This window comes from Sceloporus occidentalis, unplaced genomic scaffold (genome assembly GCF_023333645.1).
Source record: "Sceloporus occidentalis isolate IW3139 unplaced genomic scaffold, rSceOcc1.0.p SCAF_4, whole genome shotgun sequence".
Classification (NCBI taxonomy): Eukaryota; Metazoa; Chordata; class Lepidosauria; order Squamata; family Phrynosomatidae; genus Sceloporus; species Sceloporus occidentalis.
In genome coordinates, this window is record NW_028316984.1 from 21,984,900 (window position 1) to 22,003,258 (window position 18,359).

The 18,359-nt window shown below is 41.0% G+C and overlaps 1 protein-coding gene across 4 annotated transcripts in view; it reads left to right on the forward strand.

Moving 5' to 3' along the window:
• Positions 1-18,359, forward strand: part of FLACC1 (flagellum associated containing coiled-coil domains 1) — a 43,748-nt gene continuing 25,389 nt past the window's right edge. Inside the window, exons 1-6 of one of the 4 annotated variants that reach the window (XM_089519421.1) lie at positions 1-294; positions 6,575-6,662; positions 9,188-9,313; positions 12,183-12,240; positions 14,659-14,798; positions 16,254-16,274. In XM_089519421.1, coding sequence (XP_089375547.1) covers positions 9,210-9,313; positions 12,183-12,240; positions 14,659-14,798; positions 16,254-16,274 — 323 coding nt within the window. In that variant the 5' untranslated portion in view covers positions 1-294; positions 6,575-6,662; positions 9,188-9,209. Of the gene's footprint in view, positions 295-6,574; positions 6,663-6,930; positions 7,016-7,945; positions 8,146-9,187; positions 9,314-12,182; positions 12,241-14,658; positions 14,799-16,253; positions 16,275-18,359 lie in introns of those variants that run through there. The other 3 variants (XM_089519423.1, XM_089519420.1, XM_089519424.1) reach the window with 3 other exon arrangements.

The following is an 18,359-nucleotide window of genomic DNA, read 5'->3' on the forward strand; positions in this document are numbered from 1 at the left end:
GGAAGACCTTGCACTCATTTCGCTTCTTTTTTGGCACAATGCACCACTTCAAAAGTCATTCATTTCAGTCAATTGCCTATGGCCTAGTACTATTCTCCCAGGATTCCCTTTGGGCAAAGGACTGTCAATACTTTTAGGAGATCCCTGTGTAGCTTCCTGTGGCACCAGAATAGGACAGAATAAAGGCCTTGTTTCGGTCATAGACTCTGGCCCCAGAGCTCTCTCTCTGACAGAGAAGGCCAAGCATCTCCCAAAACTACAGATCCCAATCTTCAAAGGATGGAGCCATGGCAGGTAAAGAGGCATCAAACTGCATTGATTCTGCAGGGCAGATAAGGCCAAGAAGCATGAATTTACATTGCTGTGAATGTTTTCAGCCTTCCTTTGGTGACACACACACACTTCCCTGGCTTTCCTCCTCTTGGCTGCTTTCTCCTGGGAGAAGGCCAAGAGAAAGCCTTTGGGAGTGATGGAGGACATGCCCTGGAAAAGGAGGACATGGGGTCAGGCAGGCTTCTGGCCCCAGCCTCCTCCTTTCTCTCTCTCTCTCTCTCTCTCTCTCTCTCTTGTGTGTCTGTGTCTGGTTTTGGAGCTTGCAAAGAGAGAGAGAGTGTTTTGGAAGTCCTCTTGGACAGGAGGGAGAAATGGAGGACATGTCCTGGAAAAGGAGGGCATCTGGGAGGCTCACCCTCACTAGAACCATGAAAGTTTATGGACCCTCTCTCTCTGACAGCTAAATGGATAGATAGATAGATGGCAGAAAGAGAGAGGTAAGTGGATGAATATATGGATAGATGGATAGCTAGATAGATGGCTTACCTCTCTCTCTCTCTGCCATCTATCCATCCATCCATTTACCTCTCTCTCTCTGCCATCTATCTATCCATTTACCCTCTCTCTCTGCCATCCATCTCTCTATATATCTATCCACTTACCTCTCTCTCTGCTATCTATCTATTTATCTAGTTACCTCTCTCTGCCATTATCTATCTATCTATCTGTCTATCTATCTATCTACTTACCTCTCTCTCTGCCATCTATCTATCTGTCTTACCTCCTTGCTATCTATCTATCTATCTATCTATCTATCTATCTATCCATCCATTTACCCCCCTCTCTCTCTGCCATCTATCTATTTATCTATCTGTCCATCCACTTGCCTCTCTCTCTGCCATCTATCTATCTATCTATCTATCTATCTATCTATCTCTATCCATCCATATATCCATCCACTTACCTCTCTCTCTCTGCCATCTATCTACTTACCTCTCTCTCTGCAATCTATCTATCTATCTATCTATCTATCTATCTATCTGCTTAACTCTCTCTTTGCCATCTATATATCCATCCATCCATCCATCCATCCATCCATCCATCCATCCATCCATCCATCCACTTACCTCTCTCTCTCTCTCTGCCATCCATCCATCTATCTATCTATCCATTTACCCCTCTCTCTCTGCCATCTATCTATCTATTCCCTATGGGCAAGTCTTCTCCCGTTGTTCCCTATGGGAATGTTTCCTCCAGTGATTCCCTATGGGCAAGTATGGCTTCCCTTTGGGCATATCATAGTTTGCTATTTGGAATTTATGCTTTTGGGGAATATTTTCAAAGCGTGGATGAAAGAATCCGTGGATAACAAATCTGTGGATAAGGAGGAGGACTGTACTGCCGTTTCTTTTAGGAGGTCCCCGTGTAGCTTCCTGTGGCATCAGAATAGAAAAGAATGAAACCCTTGTTTTGGTCAAGGCTGAGGCCCCGCCTCCCTCCCAGAGACAGAGACCCAAAGGAAGGCAGCGAGGGTGGGAGGGGCCAAGGGCGGGGCCATGAAAATTTGGGACCAATGGGGAGAGAGGAGAAAATGAGATTTCTCAACCACTATTGTAACTCAAGTGCCATGGCCAGCAGGTGGCGCTATTTCCTTCCCTCAAGGCTGATGCTCCTCTTCCCTCCCAGTGGCCATGGAACTGAGACAAGGAGAGACCTGAAGCTCAGAGGAATAGTGGGTGTGGTTGAGGATGGGGCCATGCAAATTTTGAACCAATCGGATGGGAGGAGAGCCCCAAAGTCTCTCCTGGGCCCCAGCGTTCCCCTGTAGGGGAGGCTGTGAGGGCGAGCCTGGGGGGCATGGAGACTTAGGCCACAGGGATTCAGGCGGGAAGGGAGGGAGGGAGGGAGGGGCGGCAGCCTTTGGGCTCCTCATGGCGACGGCCTGGTAGTTCATTCTTCTCTTTAAAGAGAACTTATTTCATTTGTATATTATTGTATTTTTCATTTTTAAGATTTTAATTGACATTTTATTTTTTTACTTTCAATATTCCGTATTTTATTATTATTATTATTATTGTTGTTGTTATTATTATTTAATATTATTTTTAATTGATATCTCAGGTTTCACTTTGTTTTAATTCTTAGCTACTTTTTATTTCTGTATTTGTTTGATGTTTGATTTCATTTTAGCCTTCAATGCTTTGTGAAAGATCCTTCCAGAGAGGCCTGGCCTACCTCTCCAATTCCTCCCAATCCTTTCAGCAGGGACCCAGCCCCTCCGCCGGCCAACACAGCCTCCCTCTTCTGGAGGCCAGCGGATCGCAGCCCGGGAACTAAATCCGGCAAGACCATCGGCCTCAGCCTGGGTTTCGGAGCAGACAGATTTGGCTCCAAAGTTGTGCGAGTCCAAAATCTATACAGAGCGAAATACACACAGAAAGCATGGCCCTGTTTATCTTGTCATCGTTCTCCGTTTTCTTTTCTTTGCACCTGGAACTTGGCAGACTGAGGGTGAGCAGATCGGCTTTAAGAATCCAGACTCTGGACAGCCACCAAATCCAGGACACAGCTTGGATTTCTTTGGTGCAGAGGGTGAAAACCTGGGCAGGCTCAGGAGGGACAAAGTTAGGTGGCTTTTTGTGCAACCGTTTTCCTTCTTAGGTCCAAAACACACTACACAAATAGTCCAGTTTTGACCATCGTGAACCCCGGGAACCGTAGTTTTGGGAGAAGTCAGGCCTTCTCTGTCATAGAGCTCCGTTGCTTAATAAACTCCAGTTCCAGGGTTCGCTAGCAGTGAGCCAGGGCACTTAAAGCGGTCTCAAACTCGACTGTTTCTGCAGTTTGTTTTGGACTCATGTTACTCTGGAAAATCAGTCTAAACAAAATTAAAAGACAAAAAATATATCTACCATACGCTTTCTTAAAGGGCAATGAGACAATGTTTTCTGTAGTGGCTTTCATTAAAGATGGCTGTCTGGGAGAATAGGGTCTCCTTGCCCTGTCTGTTGTAATATAAACTTATGGAACGCATAATGCCAATAAGGTTGTTAAGGCAGCACATATTTAATTAGCATGGTTAAAAAACCCAGTGAGAATCCAAAACAGCCACAAGTGTACTGTCAGTCTACTAGGATTTGTACTTCTGCATTTCTATGCGTTCTCAAAAAGCCTTCACAAAAGGCAGACTTTATAGACCAGAGAATTGCTACTCAAAGTGGCAATCTACAGACTGGTGCTCTCCCCGGTACAGCCACAAGTGTAGAGTGCTGGGAGCTGCAGTCCAACATCTAAAGGGCCACACAATTCCCACACCTGATGTACACTGTAAATAACACATTCCTACATCAACACAATACCACGTTCAACTACTTACTGAGAGAAGTTAAAATACCTCTGAGTTCATATATATTGTCAGTAAGAAAAATCTGAAACTCAGTGCTACAAATCAAACTAAATGTGGCTTTTAAGGTTCAGAGAATATATAGTACAGAGAATATATGCCTACTCTCTGAAGTGGTGCTATTCTCTGCACTAGGAAAGAAAACAACACAACATACACAAATAAAATTACTTTCCATTACCTTAGCCCTTGACTGTGCTAAGTGCAAATGCTGAGGCAGATCGAAGTTTGTTAGTTACAAGAGCAAGTTCACCAAAATATTGCCCTCTAGTGTACCAAACAATTTCAACTGCTTTGTTTCCATCTATTATGTCCTGTTTATCCTAGAAGAAAGAGAAGAAAAATAAAACATCCAGGTATATACCAAATAAATGTCAGCGCAACTGCTGGGGTTCAACAACCCTTGGCAGCAACTCAAACGAGTCCTGGGGTTAAATCAGACCCTTGGAGCAGAGCTGACAAATTTCCAGAAGCCGAAGCGTGGCTCCCAGAGTCCAATTGGGATGACAGCAACTGGATGTCTTCCAGAAACTGCAGCAATGCAGGAACCTCCAGGGACACACAGCAAACCGATGCTGTAGCTTCTTCTGATAAACCACCAGAGAAACAAAAGTCCCCAAAGTGCTCTTTATTCACAGTGCTATTACACAATACTAGATCTCTCAAACTCCACAACATACCAATCCAAACTCCTACTTCAAACCCACACCACACCCTTGCAACCCCTGGGTTTATATAGACTCCAGACCATGTGGTCTCCCAAACCCAGTGAGCTCAGGTGTGCAGCCATGTCATGTGTCTCCTGTGGCTACGTGCACTTCGATATTGAAGTGTCCTTGGCCCAATGAGCATCAGCTGTGGATGATCAGCCTTGCCACTGTGCTGAATGCTCATGGCCAAACACACACACACACATATCAAGCACTTCCCTGTGTGCTGTGTTTTAACCCTTCAAATCCTGACAATAAATAATAATAATAATAATAATAATAATAATGTATTTATATTCCACCTTTTCTCAGGGGAATCAAGGCAGATTACAACAATGATAAGAATAAAACATCAGAAAAATAACAATTACAATGAAAAAGGAACAACCTCCATATCCCAGACCTCCCCGTGATCCTAAAAACATTAGTCAAAAAGCATAAAAAGAAATTAAACGTCTAAATAAATTAAAAAGATTCCAATTACAGATTAGCTATTTGACGAATCTCATCCGGCAGGTCGTTCCAGAGCCTTGGAGCGGCAGATGAGAAGGTCCTCTGGGTCACCGCAGACAATCTGGTCTTCTTGGGTTGCAGCAGCCTCTTCCCAGAGGACCTAAGTGTGCAGGGTGGATTATGTGGAAGAAGAAGGCGCTCCCGCAAGTAGTCTGGACCCAGGCCATGCAGGGCTTTAAAGGTCATAACTAACACCTTGTACGTACTTTGCCTGGAAACTAATAGGCAGCCAATGAAGAGATTTTAGAACAGGTCTAATGTGATCGGCTCTGGATGTGCCCGCGACCATTCTGGCTGGCATATTTTGTAGCAGTTGAAGTTTTTGAACTTGGGTAGCCCCATGTAAAGCGCATTACAGAAGTCGAATCGAGAGGTTCCCAGCGCATGTACTACAGTTTCTGGGTCACTCAGCTCCAGGAGGGGTTGCTGCTGGCGTATCAGCAAAGCTTAAAGGCTTAAAACCACACTAATACAACATCTTACCTAAAATTTCAGCATGTTTATATTGTCTAAAATATTTGGTGGTTAGAAAGAAAAACGACCATGAACCTTTTTTAGCAACTTGCTTTCCTTTTATTTCTTAGGTCAATACAAACGGAAAGACGTTTGTTCTTCCAACAACATTATGGAATCGAGTATTGCCATATTCCCCCAAAATATAAAAACAACATATAAATTCCCAAAATCAAAACCTTGCCATTTTATACAAGGGACACCATTTCACTATGCCGCTGTATTTAATGGGACTTGAGCATACATGGAATTCCTGGCCCCTAAATATAAATGAATTAAATAAGGACAATGGTAATGGAGAAAGAATTTCTTCAAAAGGGTTATTTCCACAAAGGCCATCCAAGCCTGGAATTTTGTTGTTGTTGTTTTTTAAATTGATGACCAAGTGTAGGGGTTTTTTTAGGTTTATTTAGGAAAACTTTATTTTCAATAGATAATTTTGATAAATTAACTTTTGAAATGAATTTATTTTTTAATTAGTCATTTGGGTTGATGGACAAATGTTAATTTTAAAAAATGTAAGAGTTGAGTGATTTTGTACAGCTCCTATGACCGAAAGCCAGCTCTTTTATGAATAAAGACATTCTAAAATCAATTTTGAACCACTTTTTTAATTGTCCTGGAACCAAACCCCAGCAGATACCAAGGGCCCGCTGTATAAAGGGACAAACAATTGGTGGTGTGTGTTATGACAAATCACATAAAAACTGACCAGTGACAGGTTTGTTCAGTTAATTTGAAAGTTGGAGAAGTCCCTCAAACTCTCAAGGGTTCTTATGTCCATTTTAAACAAAGATTCCTCTAGTTTTACCCTCTGATGATTCAATGAATACAGTATTCTTTATCCACAGATTCAACCGTACACAGCTTGAAAATATTCCCCAAAAATATAAAGTTTAGCAAGTTTAGCATTGCTACACTGTATTTTTTTTGCCAGTAATATATCGGTTCAAACACAATTTATACTATTACTGACAGATGGTGGAATCCAATGAATTTGTGCACACTATGCCTTTAAAAATAGAATGGAGGGAGACAGACTTGTTTCCATGGCAAGAAAGAAAGCCACCTACAATGATTTCAGGTTAAATACACAGGATGGAAACAATCACAAAGCAGTAAGACCTGTCAGCCTGGACGTTTTTCTCAATTGGTTTTACAGGTCTGGCCCAAGATATTTGGGCAGGCGGAACAACCAAAGAGCGTCTCTCCTTATAACTGCAAGTGTCCCCTTCGTCCTGAAACCAGTGGTAAGTGCATATACGCCAAAGTCACCTGCTCAGATAACAACCTGTACTCCAGAGTTGTAGTCCAATGCTCAAACCAATATGCCATGCTGTGGGTATCACGGCTGAACTGGGAATCGAACCTTGGTCTCCAGAGACATAGTACTGAGTGGTATTAAGGCCTCAGGAATAAAGCATGTTTATACAGTTGTGGGAGTGGGATAGAATGCAATAGGGTCCAGAAGGATGCAAACCATCGACTGAGCTTGGCTCAGTTATGGCAAACTGCCTCAGTGAGGCACAATGGAAAAATCTCCATAAACATGAAAGAACATCGTCAGAGTTAGCTCTTCCATTTGGCAAGAGTAAAGCCTGAGGTAACATATGCTGGGGGAGAGTATTGCGGGGTGCTGGGGAATAGGGTTATCAAACTGAAAAGTAGAGACAACTCCCGTGCCTTCAATGGTTGTGTAGAAGAGGGAATTTCACCACTTGTTGCTTGTCATGCAACCAAGTGGCAAGCAGCACCTCCTGAAATTCCCACTTCTATACAAAGACCTAGCACTAATAGTCTGGAAAATCATGACGCAAAGGGACCTTGCAGCAGCTTTGAGACTCATTGAAATAAATTAACAAACAAACAAATAAAAACTGCTCCCAGCTTCTTTCTTTCAATGAGTCTCAAAAGTGCCACAAGCTCCCTTTTCATACCACTCCTATTGTTGTTGTTGTTGTTGTGTGCCTTCAAGTCACATAAGTCACCCCTAACATGGGGTTTTCTTGGTAAGATTTGTTCAGAGGAGGCCATCCTCTGAAGCTGAGATGTGTGACTGGCCCAAGGTCACCCAGTGGGTTTACATGGCTGTGCTGGGATTTGAACCCTGATCTCCAGAATTTATACAGTCATTAAAGATACATGAGTCATCTCCAGTTGCCACAGCAATTTATATTATGGCCAACTTGCCCTGGAAACCCAGCATGACATAATGGTTTGAGCACTGGGCTACCACTTTGGAGACCAGGGTTGGGTTCAATTTGGCCATGAAATCCACTGGGGGACCATGGATAAGAAGTCACACTTTCTTAGCCTCAAGGGAAGGCCATGGCAAACGCCCTCTGAACAAATCTTGCCAAGAAAACCCCATGATAGTTTGGCTTTACGGTCACCATAAGTCAGAAACGACTTGAAGGCACACAGTGCAGACTCACACAACTTGCCATGAGCTTCCCAAGGCCGGCTCATTATGGCCAACTGCCACTCTGGCCAGTTTCTGTACAGGGAATTATGGGAAGGCCACCATCTTGTTTTTCACTTGAGGCACCAAAATGCCTTGGACCAAACAGTGGCCTTAAGTCTGCTGCTGTGGTAACTGTTTTCCTTGGCCTCCTGGGTGGCTGTTCCTTAATTAGCAATCCTATACTTCATTATTCTGAGCTCAGTGAGGCTTATTCACTGGATATGTGACTGCAGCCGTACAATCTTCAAATATCATCCTTCTCTTATCAGGTAATTTTTCTGAGAATCAGCGTGGCATTGTGGTTTTAGTATTGGACCACACCTATGGAGACTAGGGTTTGATTCCTCGCTCGGCCATGAAACCCACTGGGTAGCTTTGGGCAAGTCACACTCTCTCAGCCTCAGAGGATGGCAATAGCAAACTTCCTCTGAGCAAATCGTGCCAGGAAAAACCCATGATAAGCCTGCCTTCAGTTTACTCTGAGCTATCTCCTCCATGCCAATAGCAAATGTTTTGTTCCTCATAGGCATTCAGGATCCCCAAGACTGTTCTAGCTTCAAGAAACACCTGGAGCCTGTTCACACTACACACTTATAGCACTATGATTCCACTTCATCTGCTATGGCAATTTCCTTTGGAAACCTGGGATTGGCTGAAGAGAGGGGCATTTAGGATCCTCGGTCGGAGAATTCTCCTCAGGTTCCTTTGAAAAAATCCCAAGAGGATGCCATAGGAGACAGCCATGAGAGTTAAAGTGGAATCACAGGGCCATAAGTACAGTCGGCCCTCAGTATCCACAGATTTTTTTTACCCATGGATTCCAGCATCCACGGCTTTGAAATATTTTAGGAAATGATTTTGTCATTTTATATAAGGAACACCATTTTACTATTCCATTGTATAAGACGGGATTTGAGCATCCATGGATTTTGGTATCCACAGAGGGTCCTGGAAGGAACCAAACCACTGTATGTATTGTGAAAGAGCCCTTTACTCCGTATCCATGGATTCTTTATCCTTAGATTCAAGCATCCACGGCTCAAAAGTATTTTAAAAATATATACATTCCAAAAAGCAAACTTGATTTTGGTATTTTATATAAAGGACACCATTTTACTATCAACTGTATTTAATGGGACTTCAACATCCATGGATTTTGGTATCTACAGAGAGTCCTAGAACCAGACCTCAGTGGATACCAAGGAACCATCGTTTTTCCTTTTGAAGCACATCCTAGCATCTTATGCTTGAAGCACATTTTCACATCTGTGCCTGTCTTTGAATTCTAATGCTTTCTCTTTCCACTTTTAGGGTTCTTTTGAGATCGGCAGCCATGTCCCAGTCCAAGTTCTTGTACTGCCCTTGTTGGGATCCTTGGAAGACAGGATGTAAAGATCTGTTAAAATCCAAAGCAGGCGAGTTAAATCAGAGGCCCAAGTAAGTAGAAAGTGTGGAAACATTTAAGGAAAGTGTGTGTGGGCAGTAAGATCACTTTCTTCCCCAGGACAACAGTGAAGTGGGGATACAGAAATGAGAGGGAGGAATTGGGGGTGCTTGAGATAACTCCCAATTTTGCAGATGTATAAAAAGTTGAGAGCTTGATTTATTCATTTAAAACTAATTAATTAAACTTTGTAACAATTATATAATTATCATTATTGTAACAACTATATAATTTAATAATTAAGATTTAATATTAAGATTTAATTTAATATTAAGATTTAGGTTTTTAGGAACTTGTTATCAACCCTGCACTTGGTTATTTTAGTAATCTGACTCCCCTCCCCAATGTAACAAGTTTATATCAATATCCATAAAAATGTCAGTGCTGACAGATGAACATAATGCTAACATGTTAATGCTAATGTTCCTCTTTCCAAGCTCTGAGGAAAACCTCTTTTAAAATAATGCCAAATGGGACAGTCACTCCCCTTGGGGGGAAAAAACAGGGAGAACAGTGTAGTGTCAAATCTTCATACCAGTTACTATGAAATACTGAGTAATGGTTGCAGGGGAGGGCAAACAAATAAAAAGGAGTGGAGAGTGAATTTACCTACTTGACCCCCCCCACACACACACACTTTTGCTATTTATTTATGGAAATAAATATTACACACTTGATGTAGTATGTTGGTGTAAAATACATGTAATGAGTACACTTACTTGGTTCTTTAAGGACTTCTATAGGGCTTCTCCAATAAATTTTTGAAGTGTCTTAGAAGATAAAATGGTGATATAAAATAATAAAAGTAGAAATAAAAAAAATACCAGTCAACCAAAGAAACATCCATCTTGGGAGAGATCCCTGAGATTAGGTGCAAAGCAAAATTGTGTAAAACCCTTTTTAAATGAAAGTGGGCAGGGAGGATTCTTCACACTTAAAGCCATGTAATTGCATAATAGATTCAACTACATATAATATACCAGCCATAATAGTCTGTGGGAGAAAAGAAAACATGTTGTGATGGTAGTACTACACCTCAGCTTTGAAGAATTCTACAGGTCATAATTAGATCTCAAAGTATTGCTAGTTCAACTTCCATCTGGATGCAAAGCAAAAATTGCTTAAACCCAATATAAATTAATCTTTTTTATACGAACTTTTTACCAAGCCTGTTCTACAGTTCAGCTCCAGAAATAAATAAAACCAAATGAAAAGAAAGGCTGAAGATAGGTGGTAGATATTCCCGTCCCCTAAAGAGTTCAAATTATTATGAAAAGGGTACCGTTAGCTACCCCAGATCTAAATACCTTAAAGGTACTAGATCCTGTCTGCTCTTGGAAGCTAAGCAGGATCAGTCCTGCACTTGGTTAGCACTTGGATGGAAGACCACCAAGGAATACCAGGTGAGGTAGGGGAAGACATTGGCAAAACCATCTGTGAGTATTTCTTGCCTGAGATAAAACAGTGGAATTCATAGAGCTGCCATAAATTGATATGTAACTTAATGGTATGCACGCGAACATACACATACACACACAATTATTTACTAACTTGCAAAACCAGTTTACCATATATACTCAACTATAAGTCAATCTCATGTGTAAATCAAGGGGAAGATTTGGGGCCAAAGTTATGGATTTTGGTATGACCCATGGTTAAGTTGAGGGTAAAACTTTGAGATTCCTCATGTCCATTCCCAGGCACAGAAGGAAAGTGTGTGTGTGTGTGTGTGTGTGTGTGTGTGTTTGTGACTGGATCAGCTGTTGCTCCCATAGAAATAAATATCACCCTGCACTTTCTCTGATTCCAGCAGCCCATTCCCAGGCACAGAGGGAAAATTAAGGGGAAGTGTATGAGTGTATGTTTGATACTGAATAAGCTGCCATCGCTGGCATTACCATATTGACCCATATATAAGGCAACCCACCATTTTGGGGTCAATTTTTGGGCATAAATTTCTCGACTTATAGATGACTATATGTGACGGTTTAAAAGCGGCATGTGATAATCTCCAAAGGAGCTGAAAATTATTTATATCCAATAAGAAGTTTCCCATTTTCCTGTTTTATTTTAGTTTATCTCTTCTATAGGGGATGTGGTGGCTTAGTGGTTAAGATGCTAATTCTGATGATCAGAAGATCAGAAGGTTGGCAGTTCGAGGCCCGAGTGCCACATGATGGGGTGAGCTCCTGTCACTAGTCCCAGCTTCTGCCAACCTAGCAGTTCAAAAGCATGCAAATGCAAGTATATAAATAGGTACCACTTTTGTGGCAAGGTGGCAGTGTTTGGTGCAGTCATGCTGGCCATATGATCACTGGAGCAGTCCTCAAACAACAATAGTTCTTCATCTTGGAAACAGAGATGAGCACCATCCCTACAGTCGGTTACAACTAGACATTCATGTCAAGGGACTACCTTTATCTTAATCTCTTCTATGCATTATCTACTGAAGTAAATTTGAAAAATAAATAGTTTGGACAGTGGCACCACTGAGTAGGTGCAGGGAATATGGATTGCACCAGACAACACCCCACAGTAGTGGGGTCCTCCTCCCATTGTGGCGCAGGGGCAAGCGCACCCCTCCTGGCTTTGTCACTGGTCTGGCTCTCTCCCTAGGGAAGGAGCTTGGCTGATGATGAAGCAATGAGGGGTGAGAAGTGAGGTGTCTCTTTCACCCCTCAGCAGCCCTGCCCTGCACGACTGTCATTAAGTCTGGTGACACCACTGAATTTGGCCATAAAATGCTTGAATCAGGTTTTTGATAGACTCAGCAAAGGCCTGTGTGTGTGTGTGTGTGCGCGCGCGTGTGTGCGCGCGCGTGTGAGTGTCTGTGCTTTACATAGCCATATCCTTTTCTTCCAGAGTGAGATTTAGACCCAGGACTTATGTACAGCCTTTAAGAAGCAGGGAGCCTCAAGATGTGAGTAGAATATTTTGAACCTGCACCATTGTCAGTGTAACATTTGCAGTGGGCAGTAGGGAATTATATATTGATTTGTTTCCCTCATCCTAAGACTTCTGAAATACGAATGTTAATCCTGATTTTGCATTGGAGATGTGAAGCAGAAAAACTGCTTGTTGAATGAACATGGGCATGACGGTTTCTCAATTCAAAGACTGAGATCTCTGTTGCCATCACATAGTTCATTATCAGTTCTGATGTTCATCAAGATAGGCCAGCTTTATTCTTTTTCTGGTTGATGAAGATGTTTTAAATCCTAACACACACACCAGTAGATGTCTGCTAACTACAAAGTGATTCCTAATAACAGAACAGGAGAAGAGAGTCTCACCAATTTCCTTTCTTGTGTTCCCACTAAAAATCTCAGGACACTTGTGGAATCTGCAGGTAACTAATCAAGGAGGTAGATTTCAGTACAGTATTGTGTTGCACACAAAACCATGTGCAGCTTTGAAGGATGATCAAGGGAAGTCCAATATATACTGCATTATGAAGTCCAGCATTTTGCCATTTGAGTGGAAGTGGTTCTATTGGTATGCCATTTGTTCCCAGTGAATTATTTCTCCCAAGTGCCCTGAATGTAACTTTCATTTCACCTACTCAAATTGGAGGTTCATCTTCAAATGGTTCTTCCTGGAATTAATCTGTCATCCTTTAATCTCTTTCATATAGTTCTTCCATGTATTGTTTCCATCAGCTTTTTATTTTTATTTGCGGATCTAATGTGTTCCTCTGCTGGGCATAGAACATCCTCACTCTTGGTTTAAATTTTCCTTTGATTTACCAGATCTTGTGCAAGCAGTCTCTTGTTCTTTTATTTTTGTTCTTGTCATCATCTGTTTCTCTGCATTGATTATTATAGTACAGTAGATCTCTTTGTTCCTGCACACAAATCATTGAACAGTTTCATTCAGGGTTTTGACCTATTTCTGCCCCCTTTTGCTTTTGCTTCTCATCTTTCCTTAATTGCTTGAAGAGTTTCATTTGTCATCTATTGAGACTTCCCTTTCCATTCGGTTGCAGATAGTGTCTTTTAGCTTTCCTCCTGACAATATCCCTGGCTTCAGTATAGAGTTCGTCTGGCTCCTGGTCAATTAGGCTTAATAGTAAAAAATCTATGTTTGAACGTTATTTTTAATTATATGGGGATGTTTTTTAGATTGCATTTTGGCAAAATGGTTGGTTGGCTGGTTGGTTTAGAATTTTTAGCTTTACTCTACTTTTTTTAAATTTCAGCCATTCATGGTCTGTGTCAAAATCTGTTTCAGGTCTTGTTTTTGCAGGAAGAAAAAAGCTTCTGCTTCTGGTTATGTTTCCAATCATGTAATCAATTTGATTTCTATATTGGCCAACAGGTGAATGTCCATGTATCCAATCAGCTTTTCGGTTACTTGAAGCAAATGTTTGCAATGAACAAATGGTAGGCCTTGCAAAATTCAGTCACTTGCAAAAAGAATCTCCTGATCCATTTCTTGATCCTAGGCAAATTTTCCTACAATCTTTAATTTTTCTCTATTTCATATTTTGGCATTTCAATCACCTATGATTAACATGAAGTCCTTGTTTTGGTGTGTGGTCAGTTTCCTCCTGGACTCCAGCATAGACTCTTTCAATGTCTGCTTCTTCTGCCTCTGTATTTGGAGCATAAACTTGGATTATGATTATATTGATAGGTTTCTCCCATTTTGTGAGTAAGGTGGTATAGAAGTGCAATAAATAAATAATAATAAATACATTTTACCTGAACTCTTATTGAAGTTATTTGGTCAGACTTTTGCATTATATCATTTGATTGCTTTTGCTTCATCTCTCCTCGCTATTAATGCCACCCCATTTCTTCTTAGATTTTTTTTTTCCTGAGTAAAACACGGTGTAATTATCTGACTCAAAATATCTCATTCTTGTCCACTTTAGCTGTCTCACATCAAGTACTGCAATGCAGGGGCGTCACTAGGAGAGTGCCAGGATGCGGACCAACTGGGTGACACCTAAGAGGTTGTCTGCTGGTTGCTGGTGGAAGGGGCTGCTTTGTGGGTCTGATGGCTCTGCTAGCTGGGTGGAAAAGTATGGGGCTGCCTTCTGGGTCCTGTGCCAGTTTTACCCCCTGCTTTTGCTGCTGCCCAGTAACTATTTGGCACATTTAATTTTGATCCTTCCTAGAAGCCTGTCTGACATGGGAGACTGCACCAGCAGCACTGCTGCCATTAGCATAACCTCTTGCCTCACAGAAGCACACAATCCTGCCACTGCAAAAAAGTAGTGCTATGGTGGAAACTTTTTCTATCCACTAAGAAAGTTGTATGATATTTAAACCTTTACAATCGCTAAATAATAATCCATGATTCTATAATTCAGTGCCTTCTGTTTTCACCCCAGATAGCTAAAGAGTTTGAAGAGGAGGTAATTCCTGGTTTTACCTTGTCTCGCAGTAAAGAACATATCGATGTTACTCTGGGAGAGGAATTTTTTGGAAGGAAAAAACCAACTGAACAACCTGCCAAACTAGTTGTGCCCAGGTAATCTACATGACTACTCACAGAGTATAGTCCTCTGCACTTTTGTCTTCAAAGTAACAGCTAAATTATATATATTTGTACAAGTTTCATGGAATAAAGTAGTCTTTCCCTTAATTTGTCTTACCTGGTGTTCATATCACTTTTATTTTACTTCAGCAGATATTTTGTAATAAATTATTTTATATATTTTTAATTTTAGATATACGTAACTGATGATTGTTGATTTGTGGCTTTGTATATTTGTAATTTGTGATTTTATCTGTTTTTTATCTGTACCCATATTAAAACAATCCACATCTAAAATTCAACATTTAAAATTCACTGTTTAAAAATCATCAGGATAAACCTGCAGAGAGAGTAGTGGTCTTTAATGCTGTTTTAAATTCAGACAGCGTATTCAGCTGTCAAATCTCTTCTGACATTTTTATGTGAGCATTTTTTATCATTGGTATGCTTAGACTTAACCTGCAGATGTTGGTAAAAAGACCAATAGGTGTGTTTGTGAATTCGAAGGCTTTCATGGCCAGAATCCATATTTTTTTGTGGGTTTTTTGGGTTATGTGACCATGTTCTAGAAGGGTTTATTTCTGACGTTTCGCCAGCATTTGTGGCTGGCATCTTTGGAGAATGCTGGCATGGGAGCATTCTCTGAAGATGCCAGTCACAGATGCTGGCAAAATGTCAGGAATAAACTCTTCCAGAACACAGTCACATAGTCTGAAAAACCCACAAAAAAATAGAGGTGTGTTTCTTGTGTCTTGCAGATCCCATAGCCAAGAACTCTGTGTCTGCTTAAGTAAATAAGATGCTATCTTAGTTTCTGTCGCCAGTGGCTAATGGCTTTTTTAAAGTGTTGTCATTATTATTATTATTATTATTAGTGTTTATTTTATAGCACCATAAATTTACATGGCACCTTATAGACATCATCAATTCAACATTAAAACCGGCCAATGGCAAACCATTTGAATTATCCAGTTTAACTCTGTCAAAGGAGATAGCCAAAAGTGCACCTTGAGAAACTCTGCACAGATCCTAGGGTCTATACAGAGTACAACTTGGGAGCACAACAACTGTTGGAAAAATTAATCTTTGGAATACAAATCACACACTCTTGCTGCCAGCACGGCTGCACCTGGTCTGGAGCTGTTGTTCCAACATAGAAGGTACAAGTGCTATAATACATTGTGTCTCCAGATGGGTGACTGCAGATTGGGCAATATTAATTGAGATTACACATACACGTAAATGAATACAGGCATGTCTTTTAACAAAACAGCGTTGTAAAGTGAGAGTGTTTAGTTGAGTATTGCTCCTTGTTGTTATGCCTTCAAGTGTCTCACAGGTTTTTCTTGCCAACACTTTTCCAGAGGAGGTAGTGGTGTGCTAATCAGCCTCTGTTTCTTTCTTTCTTCCTCTTCCCCTCCTCCTTTCCTCCTTGAACTCTCTTTACAGCACTCCGCCTAAGCCTGAAACGTAAGTACCGATCTTCCTCTCCCCACTTCTTTCCTTGAATTACAGTTCTTAAACATATCCTGCTCTCCCTCAGCCCCTTCCTATAGTTCTTTAATTTGATCCCTACTTCCAGGATCTCTTTTGACAGGAGCTTGGCCTGATGTATTGTGGCCCAGTTAAGCCAATAAACATCCTGTTACCCTGGCAATTGAAAAATAATTGCCCTGAGGAAAGTCAGAAGCTCCATTAAGGGAGGAATTGGTTCACTTATTAGCTTCTCTCTCCCTCCTTCTTTTTCTTGCTAGCTATCACACGCATGTTTGTCTTTTCTGGGAAATAGTAACTGTCCGATCCTAGTCACAGTTTGGCAGTTCATAGGTGGTTTTGCTCCCCTAGAGGCATAGCAAAAGGTAGAATGGAAAGGACCTGTAATTAATCAACAACTAGGATTCTTAAGCCTGAACTAAACCTCTTCCAGCAGGGCATAGCAGAATTCTTATTGCTGACTACCATTTTCCGTAAGCAAAGGAATCTTGTCGCACCTTTGAGACTAATTGTGCAAAAGAAGTTTTAGCATATGCTTTCATAGACTTGGTCCACTTTCTCAGATGCATCTTCTTACATCTATGGTCTACCTCCAAATCTACAAAGCCTGGTGGTGCAATGGTTAAATGCCTGTACAGCAGCCACTCACTCACAAACCACACGGTTGTGAGTTTGATTCCATTCAGGGGCTCAGGGTTGACTCAGCCTAGCATCCTTCCAAGGCCGCTAAAATAAGTACACAGCTTGTTGGGGAAAATTAGCTTACAGTTGTAAACCGCTTAGAGACTGCTTAGTGCAGTATGAAGTGGTATATAAGTGAAGCTGGTGCTGGTATTGCTGCAAAAGCTTATACTACACTTTCTATTGCATAGTCTCAAAGGTGCTACAATAGCCCTTTGCATACAGATATTCCAGACTAATATGGCTATGACTCTGAATTTTCCACAGGATAAGTGGTGAAAACCCAAATCCCTAGATGCCCTAGAAGTGCTCTTTTCCGTGTTCACATATAATCTTTATTGAAGAGGCGCTGTTATTGGGTTAGCTGAAATTATTTGCAAGAGAATCCCACCTCCTTTGAGTTTATCAAGCAGCTAGCATTGCCAGCAGTGATGAGCCTTGGGCAGGGCCAAAGTGCTTCTTAATCTTAGATGTTAATGTTTGTTTGCTGGGATCCAGCCTGTTACTGCAGACAGTTTTGAATTTGGCCTCTAATGGTTCTGAATTGATCTAGTTACGCTATCTTCTGAATGTTCTCATGCCAGTGTAAGCATAGAGGCCCCTTTGTTAGGCAATATAAAAATACATAAATAAAATCTTGGCCCAGTACCTTGCTCAGTACAGGAAATCCACTCCCATTTCATGACCTCAGCATCCAGATGGCTGCCTAGCCTGTACATGAAGACAATCAGTAAGTTACAGTCCACTATCTAAGTATGTTCTTCCATTAGCAAACTGTTCTTAATGACAGGAAAGATCCTCTGTTCAGCAGAAATTTACTTTCCCATATTATACAAGGGTTTGCTGATCTGAATTTGGGAAGGGGAGAAATTTGCTAGATTCACATTTTAGCAAGTTTCCACCTCCTGAACCAGTATTTGAACAGTTATTTTAAAATATATATAGTGTTTATATATTTGTTGTTGTTGTGACGTGTCCTCAAGTAGTTTCCAACTTATGGCAAACCTTATATTATATTTAATATATTAAATATGTGCAATTTCCCAAATTCTGCAGTAGTTGCCCAGTTTAAAAAACATGCACAAAAATGCAAAGAACTGTGTGAATGCAAATATATTTGTGAAAGTAAGGTACAAAAATCACATGAATAAATTTAATTGCCAGAAAACTGTACGTTAGGGAGAAATTCATGCAAACATGCACATGAATTTTTATGCAGACTTTTTAAAAATTGCAAACTGATTGGAAAAATGAGAATCTAGGTGAAACAAAAATTGGCAGGTCTATATATTGCTAGCATAGAGTCCCACTAAGCTCTGATCATCTTAAAGAAGAGAACAGAAAACAAATTTCTCTTAGAAACTAAGGGCTGTTTCAAAT